This window comes from Rosa chinensis, unplaced genomic scaffold (genome assembly GCF_002994745.2).
Source record: "Rosa chinensis cultivar Old Blush unplaced genomic scaffold, RchiOBHm-V2 RchiOBHmChr0c05, whole genome shotgun sequence".
In the NCBI taxonomy this organism is placed as follows: domain Eukaryota; kingdom Viridiplantae; phylum Streptophyta; class Magnoliopsida; order Rosales; family Rosaceae; genus Rosa; species Rosa chinensis.
In genome coordinates this window covers 110,452-126,658 of record NW_020126819.1, presented here as the reverse complement: position 1 = coordinate 126,658, position 16,207 = coordinate 110,452, and the positions used below count along the sequence as shown (strand labels likewise).

Here is a 16,207-nt window from a genome sequence, read left to right as displayed (position 1 = left end):
TTTATTCCTCAACTGAAAACGTCTTTTCTGCTTTATTTCCCTTCTTCATTGCTTGGTCAACCTGATTTAATAAAGGGCAGAAAATTAAATTCTTTTAGAGAAAATAAAAAGAATTAAAACAATTTAATTTCAGAAAAATACTCCCATAAATTCTATCTTAAGGCCCACAGATTTGCATGACGGTGAGGAATCCTGATCCAGCTAGGATTCTTCATGAATTTTGCGTTTTCTGCCTATTTCACTCCAAACACTCTACAAGACTCTTAAAATGACTCGATGACTCAAAACACGAAACTTAAGGGAGAAACAAGGCTAAAATGAGGCACATAATTAATAATATCGTCACACTTTTTTGCTCCTATCATTCCCTAAAGGAATTTTGGCCGAATTTAAAGTATAAAATCAGAATATTATCAAGGGAATTTCAGCCAAGATTGTTAGGGAATTAAATGGAATTTTGTAATTGGTTGCACCACCTCATAGGGCTTATTTGGCAAGATATTATTGGAGGAAATTATGTGGGATTTTCAGATTAATTCCATAAGGTTCACACGGCTTGGAGAGCAAGGAGGACGTCCCCTATATAATCTCCCCTCTTCTCAACGTTTGGGAGTTCCCACTTTTGCGTTTACACTTTGAGAAAAAATTCAGAAATCCCTCTAGTTTAGCCGTGCTCTTCTCCATCCTCTAGGGCAACCACGAAGTTCAAGCAAGGCCAAGGAAGAAGAGGACAAGCCGTGCACACCATCCATCACCATCCTTGAAGATTGCTTTCGAAATTCAAGAGACCATTCATCACTTCATTCATCTCATCTTCATCACGGTGTAATCCGATTCTCCTTGTAACCTTTGCTTTGTAATTTTCGTTGGTTATGCCTTAGTTGACACAATTGTTGGAACAAATATTGATTTCTGAAATTTTATGGTTAATTGTTAATTTTCAGATTCATATATTGTGATTTATGGTTGCTTTTGTGTGAGTGTTTGATTAAATTTGCATGATAGAAATCTTTTGTATGATAATCTTGAATGGTTCGAAACATTTAGGGATTTTATGTGATTGTTGCTACGAATTTGAGAACATGGATCAACTTTTTGGTCTTGTGTTCTTGAATCGATAAGTAGTAAAGGTTTTGTACAAAAACCGAATTTAATCAAAGAAGATTGCAATTAGGTGGACTTTTCCATACTAAGTTGCACATTCGAGTTGATCTATCCTTTCTAGGTGCTTAATGCATTAAACATGGCATGATTGACTAGCTTTCTAGGGTTTGATTGCATGTTTGATAGGAGTAATCTAGGTGCTTTCACTTAGGTTAATTAGCATTGAAAGTAAAATATGGGAAATTGTTTGCTTTTGAACGTTTCACATGATCAACTTCTCTTGCATGACTATGATGAACAATGATGAACTTGAATTGATTTTAATTATATATTTCGGTTTGATCTTTGTTCTTGCATTTCATTTGTATTTTTATGTTTTTGCATTTTAATTATTTTCTTAACTTAGTTTAATTTTCGAAAACCAAAATCAAAAATATTCCCCCCTTTTTCGTAAATATGTCTATATTGTGTAAATAATATACTTTGTTTTAATTTTAATTGTTTAATTGTTTGACAATGACAGGTGTACCCTCAATCCCCGGAATAGAACGATCCCTATTTACTTTATACTACTAATGACATTTCAGGGTTAAATTGGTCGCTCAACAAAAGCGACACCAATGATTCGACTTTTTGTGTTATGAACTTAAATCAAAAGTAGTAAAGGTTTTGGACAAAAATCGAATTCAATTGAAGAGGATTGTGATGTCGCTTTTGTTGAGCGACCAATTTAACCCTGAAATGTCATTAGTAGTATAGAATAAATAGGGATCGTTCTATTCCGGGGATTGAGGGTACACCTGTCATTGTCAAACAATTAAACAATTAAAATTAAAACAAAGTATAATATTTACAAAAATATAACAAAATATATACATATTTACGAAAAAAGGGGGGATTTTTGATTTTTGGTTTTCTATTTCCGAAAATAAAAGCTAACTAAATAATTAAAATGCAAAAACATAAAAATACAAATGGCATGCAAGAACAAAGATCAAAGTCGAAACTCATGATAAAAATTGATTCAAGTTCACCATTGTTCATCATAGTCATGCAAGAGGAGTTGATCATGTGAAACGTTCATAAGCAAAAAATTTCCCATATTTTACTTTCAATGCTAATTAACCTAAGTGAAAGCACCTAGATTACTCCTATCAAACATGCAATCAAACCCTAGAAAGCTAGTCAATCATGTCATGTTTAACGCATTAAGCACCTAGAAAGGCTATCAACTCAAATGTGCAACTTAGTATGAAAAAGTCCACCTAATTGCAATCTTCTTTGATTAAATTCGGTTTTTGTACAAAACCTTTACTACTTATTGATTCAAGAACACAAAACCAAAAAGTTGATTCATGTTCTCAAACTCGTAGCAACATTCACATAAAAACCCTAAATGTTTCGAACCATTCAAGATTATCATACAAAAGATTTCTATCATTCAAATTTAATCAAACACTCACACAAAAGCAACCATAAATCGCAATATATGAATCTGAAAATTAACAATTAATCATAAAATTTCAGAAAACAACACTTGTTCATACATATGTGTCAACTAAGGCAAAACCAACGAAAATACAAAGCAAAGGTACAAGGAGAATCGGATTACACCGTGATGAAGATGAGATGAATGAAGTGATGAATGGTCTCTTGAATTTCGAAAGCAATCTTCAAGGATGGTGATGGATGATGTACACGGCTTGTCTTCTTCTTCCTGAGGGAGTAGCCTCCGTAGTGTCACCAAAATGAGTCCTCCCTCTCACTTACCTCTTAATCTGGCCATCTAGCCTTCTGAAACAAAGGAAAGTGACTTATGTCTAGGCGACTATCCCTAGATCGTATCTCACCAATAGTAGTGGTTTCTATTGGGCTCGAGTTACAACTTGTAATCAATTGAGATATTAACTTTATTTTGTAGAGATAATAAGATACTTGAACATAACCTCCACTTGTAAATTGTGTTGTTTTGTACATTTTATACTTGTATAAACTTCTTACGTGGTTTATTTGTGAAAAGATTGTGGATAGTTTGTAATTTATACTCTCTTTATACTTGTATAAATCATTAATAGTAAAGTCGTGAATAGTAACTTGTGAATAGTGACTCGTGAATAGTAACGTTGATGTATAAACCACTAATTTGTAATTAGTTTACTTTATACTTTGCTAACTTCTGTGAATTTTGATGATGTTCAGGAATCCTATGAATGACCGAGCCTTTTAGACCATCTACAATAAAGGAAATTGAAGCAAGGCTCGCTCGTTTGAAGGGTCCTTCACTCCTTGAGTTCACAAGCCCTTCTCCTTCAACATACAAAGAGTACACATTTAACGAGCAAGGGAAGAGGACCTACTGTTCTGAGGAGTCTACATCACCTACACCAAGTCCATCTCCTCCTTCACGTTCACCTTCACCTGTGGTTTCGTCCAACTCTACACCACCTTCACCACCACCTGAAGAAGTCGAAGAAGAGAGAATGGCATCTATTAGGGAACTCTCCACCGCAACTGTTGAAGGAAGACCCCCTACAGGCATAGTATACCCTGCACCTGCAGCTGGAAGACAGGCAGAGTTTGAGCTTAAGAGTGGATTGTTGCACAAGCTCCCTATCTTCCATGGACTTAATATGGAGGATGCTAATAAGCACGTACGAGAATTCCAATCTGTTTGTGCAAACATGCAACCACAAGGAGCAGATGAGAACCTTCTTAAGATGAGAGCATTTCCATTCTCTCTAGCTGATAGAGCCAAGGATTGGCTATATGAACTCCCTGCAGGACGTATCACATCATGGGAAACAATGAGAAAGGCCTTCTTGGAAAAATACTTCCCAGCTTCAAAAGTCATCACACTTAGGAAGAAGCTTAGTGGAATAGAGCAAGCTCATGATGAGTCCTATGCTGCCTACTATGAGAGGTTCAACTCCTTACTTGCACAGTGTCCTCAACATCAGATGAAGGATGAGACCCTACTTACATGTTTCTATGAAGGACTCTTACCCTTGGAAAGGCAAATGCTTGATGCGGCAGCTGGAGGAGCTTTTGTGGATAAGTCACCTGCGGTTGGGAAGGAACTTATAGCTAATCGTGCCCTAAACTCCCAACAATATGAGGGGGTAGGACACTCTACTCGTAGGGTGCATGAGATAAGCAAGAACACTGCCATTGAAGACCAACTGAATAAGCTTACCCTCCTCATGAACCAAGTGGTAAGTTCCAAGGGACCAAGTGCAACAATAGCTTGTGGGGTATGCTCTATGCAAGGGCATGTTACAGATCAGTGCCCCCAACTTAATGAAAATGGAGGATGGGAATCTGCTAATGCTATTGGAGGATACCAAGGAGGATATCAAGGAGGACCTCAACGTCCTAGGCATGACCCTTATTCAAATACTTACAACCCAGGATGGAGGGACCATCCCAACTTCAAGTGGACCAACAATGATAACGTTCAGAATCCTCTTGGAGGGAATTTCCAACGTCCACAAGGGCCTTCATTCCAAGGGTCATCTTTTCAAAGGCCTTACATGCCTCCTCCTCAACAGAATTCAGGATCTTCCATGTCTCACTATGACAAAACGTTGGAGGCCTTGACTAGTTCTACCCAAGCCTTGACAAACTCTACACAGGCTTTGATTCAAGGACAACAGACCCACACCAAGGACATTGCAGAGCTCAAGAAGCAAATGGGTCAAGTTGTGGATTTCATGAGCAAGATCCACGAAACTGGCAAGCTCCCTAGTAACACAATACCTAACCCTAATGTGGAAAATGCATCAGTTGTGACTACAAGGAGTGGAAGACCATTTGTGGATCAACCGAAGAAGGCTCAAGTGAGCATAGAGATTGAGGAAGACCAAGAACCCACCAAGTTGGGTTTTGAGAAGGACCCTGCAACGTCCAAGGAAGAGACAAGGGCGTCCTCACCATTAAAGGCAAAACCGGAAGTATCAGGTAGTAATTCTAACTTAACAAATTCGGTTATGGCTAACCCTTCTTCTTCTTGCATGCCCTTCCCACGCAGGTTCGCCCAATCTAAGAAGGATGAAAGTGACCAAGCTATCTTGGAAACTTTCAAGAAGGTGCAAGTAAACTTACCCCTCTTAGAGGCAATCAAGCAAGTCCCTAAGTATGCCAAGTTCCTCAAAGAACTTTGCACTACTAGGAGGGTAAACCGTGAAAAGGAGGTGGTAAAGGTAAGTGATAGGAGCATAAAATGCGACGTTTATAATGTTTAAACCCTATATTTTGCTAAGTTATTTCCTTTATCTTGATCAATTTAACTTAGTTAGTGTTTTGCAGGTGTAAATGGAGTCTCAAAGCCCAAAAATAGCTAAGGGAGGCACATGTGGTGCAGAAATGAGAAGAAATGAAGAAATGGAAGTTCTCCCAGTTTGACTAGGAAAAGGAATCCTATTTGGAGTAGGAATCAGAAGCTGACTTGGATTCGAACTCTTAAGTCGCGGAAATTAGAAGTTCTACTTGGACAAGGAAACCCAATTCTACTCAAATATGGAATCCTAGTGTGACAAGGAGTCCCTGTTGGATAAGGATTACTCAAGAAGGTTCCGGAAGAGTGTGGAAGCATCTCGGAAAAGGAAGCAGTATTCAACTAGGAAACCTACTTGCATATGGAGTTCTACTCATACTAGGAGAGCTTGGGAACGTTCATGAAGTATCTAGAAGTCTCAAGAAGATCATATGCCGTGCACATGGAAGAGAATGCAACAAGGAATTCGAATTACAAAGCAATGTGGAAATTGGACTTCTTGTTGAGTAAGGATTGGAATTTCGTGAGATTCTTGAGGGTTCTTGAAGGTTCTTGACGTTTCTACTTCAGAATAGGCGTGGAAGACATGTGAGAGGCATGTGATGTGAAGGAAAACCGAATTGGACTCAACTTGTGCCTAAAAAGTCGAATTCAATACAGATTCGGAAATCTGCCTGTGCAGATCAGTCAACTTCAACGGAGTGTAAAAAATCGCTCAGAGCTCAGAAAATTATGATCTTTATATGGTTGGAAAGCTACGTATGTCTAGTTTCCAGAGCTTTTTACATCTCATCAATAGCTATTTTCTAGAGGAAGTTATGGCCGTTTTAGTGGACTGAGGTCAAATCTACCGGAAATCTGTTTTGTGAGAAAGAAGTCCTAAATCAACACGAACTAAGAGAAACCAAGTAGAAACGAATTGGGAGTGCCTTGAGACGTTCTACTATATATACCTTGTGTATTAGACGTTCAGGGGGGACACTTTATTCTCCACAATTTCGTTTCTCACCGGTTTGCTCTTGAGTTTCAGGTTTTTGCATCTACAAGTTCCTAGCCGTGCCATCCTCCATCCTAGCCGTAAATTCTACCTTGTATTGCTGCCTTGGATCTGCTTTGGACCTTGGGACGTAGTCAAGGGTTGTTCATACCATCTTCCCTATGTTTTCTTTACGGTTTAGTGTTTTTGTATTTGTATTTTCTGTTTTGATTTCTTTATGTGTAAAACCGAAACCATGAGATAACTTTCTGATTTTTGGATGCGATTTGGATGTTCTTTTCTATGATTGATGTGTTTGTGTGTTCTTGATCTTGATTAATTGCCGAAATATGGAATGATAATCTGGTTTTGTTTTATAGATAACTTTTATGTGTTCTTGTTCTTTGGTTGCAAACTTAGGATGATTGCATGTAATTGGAGCTAGTAATTAGGTTAAACGCTTCGTGACCCTAATTCAATATAGTAGTAAAGGCTTTGGACAAAGGTCGAGATCAGATTATGCATGTAATGAAAAGATTCGCTTCGAGTACTTGAATTTGCATGTTTATTGACTAAACTTTCACTTGCTCTTAATGATTTGAATGCATGAGATTATGAGTCGCTTCGATTGTGTGATACTTGCATTTGGAATATGTTGGTTTGGCGCTTCGTCGATCAATTGTGTAAAGGGAAGTCATATAAGGGACATTGGGCGCTTGTAACTTTGTTTCTTGGTTGATATCTTTCCATGGTAATTAACAAGATTAAGGGATGCATGAATATGTTGTTCTTGAATTGTTCTTGATGAATTGTTTTCCAAAAATCCTTCTTTTCCCACCTTTGTAAATAAAATGTTTTTGTTCTTTAATTGTTTTCTGAAAATTTATATTTCAATCTTCAAAAACCCCCCATCTTTATGTTTTCTTGTTTGTGTAAATAAATAAAATTAACTTAGATTTTTAGGTAGCATGTTAACCTAGTTAAATAAAAAAATAAAATAAAATAAAAAAATTAAAAAAAATAATAAAAAAAATGTTTTTAAATTCGTGAATAGTGTCTCCGTGAATAGTAAATATGTGTTTGTTTTAGTTTTAGTGTTTTTTAGGAGTTTGTTATGAGTTTGTTAGGTCTCCTTAATTTAAGGGATAGGTTCCTAAATTTTAGGGAAAGTAGTTAGAGTTAGTTTTGACTTAGGATTTAATGTTTGACTTGGTCAACAATTTGTTTTCTTAGTAATTAAGTAATCCTAATTAGTATATAACTAGGAATCCTTGTTGTATATGGTTTTCTACTATGATATGGACTTGTAAAATGTATTTAAATAGGAGTAGGATTTCCATAACCTTTTCTAACTCAAACTCTCTCTTTCTTTCAAAATCTATGTCTATATATACTTGTATATTTTGTTGTTTTCTCATTCTTTGTTCTCTAACTTTGTGTTAAATGTATGTCTTTCTAATTCTCTCTAATTTTCGTGTAACTTGTAAAGTGTTCTTATAATTTTGTAAATTGTATATTATTTTCTTTAAATTGTTTCTCACATGTTAGCACCCTCAATCCCCGGTTTAGAACGATCCCTGCTTATCCTATACTAACGCTCGACATTTTCAGGGTTTAAATTGGCGATTGCTTTTGCACGTATCAGTAAGTGAGAATGTCTCTGCCCTGATTCAGAGGAAGATTCCTCCAAAGTGTAAGGATCCTGGAAGCTTTACTATTCCTTGTACTATTGGTAACTCTAGATTTAAGAATGCCATGTTAGACCTAGGTGCATCTGTTAATGTTATGCCCTACTCTGTTTATGAAACCCTAGGTCTAGGGGAACTTAAATCTGACAATGTTATCATTCAATTAGCTGATAGATCCAATGCATACCCTAGAGGTTTGTTGGAGGATGTGCTTGTACAAGTTAACCATCTTATCTTCCCAGCAGATTTTTATGTTTTAGAAATGGAGGACTCCCCTGTGAGTTCCACTCCATTACTTTTGGGACGTCCTTTCTTAAGGACAGCTAGGACGAAGATTGATGTGTATGAAGGTTCACTTACAATGGAGTTCGATGGTGACATTATTGGCTTTAACATTTTTGAAGCCATGAGGTATCCCCTAGAGGTTCATGATTGTTTTTCTACTGATATTTTGGATGAACTTGCGCAGAAAATGTTTGACATTATGCATGAGGATACCTTAGTCACTACCCTTGAGAGTGGGGTAGGCTATACAAAGGAAGGAATCACCATTCCAGAGGACAAGTTGAAAGACACTTGTGAGGAGAAAATCATTGAAAACGTCTCCTTCCTTGAGGCATCTCCCTATCTAGGTAAGTCTGTTTCTCCCTTGTCCATTCAGTTATCCACTAACAAGACTTTACCTTCAGTGGTCCAGGCCCCAGAACTTGAGCTAAAACCTCTTCCAGACCATTTGAAGTATGTCTACTTAGGGGACAAGGAGACCTTACCAGTAATTGTGTCCTTTGCACTGACGACTCCACAAGAAGAGAAGTTGGTGGAAATGTTGAAGCAACACAAGACCGCCATAGGATGGACATTGGCGGACATCAAGGGAATCAGCCCTATGATGTCGCTTTAGGGAGCGCATAATTTAACCCTGAAATGTCATTAGTAGTACGTAATAAATAGGGATCGTTCTATTCCGGGGATTGAGGGTACACCTGTCATTGTCAAACAATTAAACAATTAAAATTAAAACAAAGTATAATATTCACAAAGATATTCACAACTATAAACATTGTACACAAAAAAGGGGGGATTTTGTTTTTGGTTTTTCGAAAATAAATGAAGTAAAGAAAACAATTAAAATGCAAAAACATAAAAACAAAGATGGAATGAGAGAACAAAGATCAAAATCGAAACATATGATTAAAATTGACTCAAACCCTAATATTGTTCATCTAAGTCATGAGAAAGGAGTTGATCATGTGAAACATTCGAAAGCAAATGAATTCCCATTTTTTACTTTTCAATGCTAATTAACCTAAGCGAAAGCACCTAGATTAATCCTATCAAACATGCAATCAAACCCTAGAAAGCTAGTCAATCATGTCATGTTTAACGCATTACACATAGAGAAAGGCTATCAACTCAAGTGTACAACTTAGTATGGAAAAGTCCACCTAATTGCAATCCTCGTTAATTAAATTCGATCTTTGTACAAAACCTTTACTACTTTGATTCAAGTTTACACAAAACGAAAAGTCGATTTCATGTTCTTAAACCTAGCACCAATTATATCGAAACCCTAAGTGTTTGCAACCACATAAGATTAAAATACAAAAGTTATCTATAACGCAAATTTAATTAAACAAACCCACATAAGCAACTCTCGAATCACAATAATATGAATCTGAAAATTCTCAATTAATCATAAAAATTCCAGAAATTAATATTTGTTCAAACACATATGTCAACTAGTTCATAACCAACGAAATTCAAAGCAAAGGTTACAAAGGAGAATCGGATTACACCGTGAGATGGAGATGGTGATGAACGATTGATGTGGTGGTCTCTTGAATCTCGAAAGCAAGCTTCAAGGTTGGAGATGGATGATGGATGCTCACGGCTATGCTTCTTCTCCCTTGGCCTTGCTCGAACTCGTGGAGATGACTAGAGGATGGAGAAACTCACGGCTATGCTAAGAAGATTTTCTGATTTTTTTCTAAAGTGTAAATTGTATGGGGGAGAGGACCCCTTGACGTTGAGAAAGGGGGAGTTTTATATAGGAGCATGGCTAGGATTCACAAAGCAATCAGAATTTTCCACATAGCTTCAACCAATGATAATTCGCCAAGTAAGCTTGTGATGTGGTCCAACCAATCATAGAATGCCAAGTAAGCCTTGTGATGTGTTCCAACCAATCATAATTCTCTAAAATACCTCCCTAATATTTAATTGGAATTTCCTTGAAATTATTCTGATTTTCTTCATGAATTTCGGCCAACATTCCTTTAGGGAATTTAGGGATGAATCTAGACGCCTTTTTAGCTTTTCCTTGGTGCACACATATTTTCCTTCCATAAATATCTCCCTTGAATCTCTCTTGGCGTCATCTCCTTGATTATTTCTGATTTTCACGTTGGCAATCACACCAAATTATTCCTCCAACAATATTTCTTTCCATAAAAGTCTCCCAAGAAAATCTCTCCTTGAAATCCTCAATCAATCATCTTCAATTCCCACGTTGTCACCTTGTTTTTTCCTTAAGTATTACACGGCAAATTTAATCCCCAAGGAAAATATATTTTCCTTTTTTTTAAAAACTCTTCCTTGATTCTCTCCTTGCCATGTCATCTTCATGAAACTTCTCGTTCCATTTATGAACTCAATTCTGCTTATTTATTCCAAAAACCTGAAAATAGAAGCTTTCTAAAATAAGAAATGGAAACTTTCTTAAACTAAAATGGAAACTTTCTAAAAATGGAAAATAGAAACTACAAAACGGAAACTTTCTACAATTAGGAACTTTCCCATTCGAAGAATGGAAACTTTCCTAAACAGAGTTTTATTAAGGAAATAACGCAGAAAATATAGGGAAATAACAGTTAAAATGTCGCATTAAAATGCTCCTATCACCCTACAACTTGCGTCCATAGGATACTTCTAGAGGAGGGGTCCAAACCCACTAGAGAGGCTCAACGTCGTCTCAACCCTCCAATGATGGAAGTTGTGAAGAAGGAGGTTATCAAACTCCTTGATTGTGGGGTAATCTACCCTATTTCTGACTCCAAGTGGGTCTCCCCAGTTCAGGTCGTGCCCAAGAAGTCTGGGATCACTGTGGTCAAGAATGCTGATAACGAACTGGTGCCCCAAAGGACAGTCACAGGCCACAGAGTGTGCATTGACTATAGAAGGCTCAACGCAACTACAAGGAAAGACCACTTTCCTCTGCCATTCATTGATCAGATGCTTGAGCGCCTAGCTGGACATGACTACTACTGCTTCCTGGATGGATACTCTGGTTACAACCAGATTGCAATTGCAAATGAAGACCAAGAGAAGACAACCTTCACTTGCCCCTTTGGAACATTTGCTTATAGACGTATGCCCTTCGGACTTTGCAACGCTCCAGGTACTTTTCAGAGATGTATGGTAAGTATCTTTTCAGATTATATTGAGAAAATCATAGAGGTATTCATGGATGACTTTTCAGTTTTTGGAAAGAATTTTGATGATTGTCTTAATAATCTGGAGATAATTTTGAAACGTTGCATGGAAACTAACCTTGTACTTAATTGGGAAAAATGCCATTTTATGGTTCAACAAGGGATAGTTCTAGGACATATTGTCTCTACTAGGGGTATAGAGGTTGATAAGGCCAAGGTGGATATTGTGCGTCACTTACCCTCTCCCACTTCTGTGAGAGAGATTCGTTCTTTCCTTGGCCATGCAGGTTTTTACAGGAGGTTCATCAAGGACTTCTCTAAGATTTCGAGACCCTTATGTCAACTACTCCAGAAGGATGTGCCCTTTCACTTTGACAAGGAGTGTCAAGAAGCTTTTGACAAGCTTAAGGAGTTGTTGACATCTGCCCCCATCATGTTACCTCCAGATTGGTCCTTGCCCTTTGAGTTGATGTGTGATGCCTCTGACTATGCAGTTGGAGCTGTTTTGGGGAAAAGGAAGGACAAGCTACCCTATGCCATCTACTACGCCTCAAGGACTCTCAATGATGCACAAATGAACTACTCCACCACAGAGAAAGAGCTCCTTGCAGTTGTCTTTGCCCTTGAGAAGTTTCGCTCTTATTTACTTGGTACCAAAGTTACTATCTTTACTGACCATGCAGCTTTAAAATACTTGATGACCAAGAAGGAGGCGAAACCAAGGCTCATCAGATGGATCCTACTCTTGCAAGAATTCGACGTGGAAATCAAGGACAAGAAGGGTAGTGAGAACGTGGTAGCTGACCACTTGAGTCGCTTGGTGCATGCAGAAGATCATCTCCCTCTGGTGGAGACATTTCCAGATGAGCAACTCTTTGGACTTCAGGTAAGTGAACCATGGTATGCAGATATTGTGAACTATATTGTGTCTAGGAAGATTCCTGATACCATGTCACGTGCTCATAGAGATAGGCTTAAGAAAACTGTTAAGCACTATGTTTGGGATGAACCTTACCTATGGAAATATTGTTCTGATCAATTGATTAGAAGATGTGTGCCTGAACATGAACATAATGCTATACTTTCGTTTTGCCATTCTAAAGCATGTGGGGGACACTTTGGGTCTAAGAAGACTGCGTTTAAGGTACTAGAGTCTGGGTTCTATTGGCCAACATTGTTTAGGGATGCACATGCCTATTGTTTAACTTGTGATAAGTGCCAAAGAACAGGAAACCTAGGCCCTAGAGATCAAATGCCCTTGACTAATATCATAACTGTTGAAATCTTTGATGTTTGGGGTATAGATTTCATGGGACCTTTCCCATCATCTTTTGGGTTCATATATATCTTACTTGCAGTGGACTATGTTTCCAAATGGGTGGAAGCAAAGGCCACTAGAACTAATGACTCTAAGGTTGTTGCAGATTTTATCAAGTCTAACATCTTTAGCAGGTTTGGAATGCCTAGAGTTCTCATTAGTGATGGTGGATCCCATTTTTGCAATAGGACGATTGAGGCTCTCTTGAAGAGATATGATGTGACACATAAGGTTTCTACACCTTATCACCCCCAAACTAGTGGGCAGGCGGAGGTCTCTAATCGCCAGATCAAGGGGATATTGGAGAAGACTGTGAACCCCAACAGGAAGGACTGGTCCTTGCGTCTAGAGGATGCTTTGTGGGCCTACAGAACTGCATACAAAACTCCCATAGGTATGTCACCATATCGAATTGTCTATGGCAAACCTTGCCATTTACCTGTGGAGTTAGAGCATAGAGCTTGGTGGGCTGTGAAGCAGTTCAACATGGATATTGATGCAGCTGGGCTTCATAGGAAGTTGCAATTGCAAGAGTTAGAGGAGATTAGGAATGATGCCTTCGAAAGTGCTAAGATTTACAAGGATAAGACTAAGGCATTCCATGATAAAATGATTCGAAGGAAGACTTTTGTTGTGGGTCAAAAAGTTCTTCTCTTCCATTCTCGTCTCAAACTCTTCCCAGGTAAGCTTCGTTCTCGTTGGATTGGGCCTTTTGTTATCACTCATGTGTTTCCTCATGGAGCTGTGCAGATAAAGAGTGAACAAACAGGCAACGAGTTCAAAGTGAATGGCCATCGCTTGAAGCCTTACTATGAGGCATTTGTGGAACATGAAGTGGAGGATGTACCCCTCCAAAATGTTCCAAACCCTGAGGATTAAAAGGAGGTACAAGTCTAGGCTGAAAGACTATAAACATTAAGCGCTGCTTGGGAGGCAACCCAATTCTGAAGTAGCTGTGGAGGAGTCGTCAACGCAGATTTGCTTTCTCTCTCCCTTTTACTTCTCAAATTCTTCTTTGTTTTATAATTCTTTTCGTAAATTTCATCCCTATATGCTTAAGTGTTTCATTGCATGCTTTTAATTGATTACATTGAGGACAATGCAATATTTAAGTGTGGGGGAAGGGATTTATATATTTTTAGTCTTTTATTTTGAGTCATATATTGAAAAATACAAAAAAAAATTGAAAAAGGTCAAAAATTTAAAAAATTTTCGTTGCTTTTGTTCTTGTTTTTGAGTCTTAGGATGCCCTTTCAACTGTCTAGGATGATTCTATATCTCTGAAATCATGACTAAAAGAGGATCACAAAATTGAGATGACTTAAACATGGTATTCTTTGGTTAATTGAGATATATGAAAAATATGAGCATGTTAAGATGAGTTTTGATTCATAAAGCCATGTGAGATATTTGAGCCATGTCCCTTTTTCTTGGAGTGAATCGAAAATATATTCTTATTTTCTTGGCGATGTTTTGATGATCTCATTATTCTTTCATTTGATTGACTACTTGCCATAGATTAAGTTTGATGGACTAGAGAATGCTAGAATTCGCTCTTGTGCTTGTTGAGACGTTTGTCAATACATGGTCCTGATTCTGGAAGGGATAGAGGCATCCTAGGAATTACCACCATTGCCATATTGATAGGAGCATTTTAATGCGACGTTTTAACTGTTATTTCCCTATATTTTCTGCGTTATTTCCTTAATAAAACTCTGTTTAGGAAAATTTCCATTCTTTGAATGGGAAAGTTCCTAATTGTAGAAAGTTTCCGTTTTGTAGTTTCTATTTTCCATTTTTAGAAAGTTTCCATTTTAGTTTAAGAAAGTTTCCATTTCTTATTTTAGAAAGCTTCTATTTTCAGGTTTTTGGAATAAATAAGCAGAATTGAGTTCATAAATGGAACGAGAAGTTTCATGAAGATGACATGGCAAGAAGAGAATCAAGGAAGAGTTTTTTTTTAAAAAAGGAAAATATATTTTCCTTGGGGATTAAATTTGCCTTGTAATACTTAAGGAAAAACAAGGTGACAACGTGGGAATTGAAGATGATTGATTGAGGATTTCAAGGAGAGATTTTCTTGGGAGACTTTTATGGAAAGAAATATTGTTGGAGGACTAATTTGGTGTGATTGCCAAAGTGAAAATCAGAAATAATCAAGGAGATGACGCCAAGAGAGATTCAAGGGAGATATTTATGGAAGGAAAATATGTGTGCACCAAGGAAAAGCTAAAAAGGCGTCTAGATTCATCCCTAAATTCCCTAAAGGAATGTTGGCCGAAATTCATGAAGAAAATCAGAATAATTTCAAGGAAATTCGGCAATTAAATATTAGGGAGGTATTTTAGAGAATTATGATTGGTTGGAACACATCACAAGGCTTACTTGGCATTCTATGATTGGTTGGACCACATCACAAGCTTACTTGGCGAATTATCATTGGTTGAAGCTATGTGGAAAATTCTGATTGCTTTGTGAACCCTAGCCATGCTCCTATATAAAACTCCCCCTTTCTCAACGTCAAGGGGTCCTCTCCCCATACAATTTACACTTTAGAAAAAAATCAGAAAATCTTCTTAGCATAGCCGTGAGTTTCTCCATCCTCTAGTCATCTCCACGAGTTCAAGCAAGGCCAAGGGAGAAGAAGCATAGCTGTGAGCATCCATCATCCATCTCCAACCTTGAAGCTTGCTTTCGAGATTCAAGAGACCACCACATCAATCGTTCATCACCATCCCCATCTCACGGTGTAATCCGATTCTCCTTTGTAACCTTTGCTTTGAATTTCGTTGGTTATGAACTAGTTGACATATGTGTTTGAACAAATATTAATTTCTGGAATTTTATGATTAATTGAGAATTTTCAGATTCATATATTGTGATTCGAGAGTTGCTTATGTGGGTTTGTTTAATTAAATTTGCGTTATAGATAACTTTTGTATTTTAATCTTATGTGGTTGCAAACACTTAGGGTTTCGATATAATTGGTGCTAGGTTTAAGAACATGAAATCGACTTTTCGTTTTGTGTAAACTTGAATCAAAGTAGTAAAGGTTTTGTACAAAGATCGAATTTAATTAACGAGGATTGCAATTAGGTGGACTTTTCCATACTAAGTTGTACACTTGAGTTGATAGCCTTTCTCTATGTGTAATGCGTTAAACATGACATGATTGACTAGCTTTCTAGGGTTTGATTGCATGTTTGATAGGATTAATCTAGGTGCTTTCGCTTAGGTTAATTAGCATTGAAAAGTAAAAAATGGGAATTCATTTGCTTTCGAACGTTTCACATGATCAACTCCTTTCTCATGACTTAGATGAACAATATTAGGGTTTGAGTCAATTTTAATCATAAGTTTCGGTTTTGATCTTTGTTCTCTCATTCCATTTGTGTTTTTATGTTTTTGCATTTTAAT

The 16,207-nt window shown here is 37.4% G+C and overlaps 1 protein-coding gene across 1 annotated transcript in view; it reads left to right on the top strand.

Moving 5' to 3' along the window:
- LOC112181202 overlaps nt 1-12,193 on the top strand; it is a gene marked incomplete at both ends in the record, with an annotated part of 163,941 nt that extends 151,748 nt beyond the window's left edge. The window contains one exon of the mRNA XM_024319647.1: nt 11,314-12,193. Within this exon, the coding sequence (XP_024175415.1) occupies nt 11,314-12,193 (880 nt within the window). The remainder of the gene's footprint in view (nt 1-11,313) is intronic.
- Between the last annotated feature and the right edge of the window lie 4,014 nt (nt 12,194-16,207).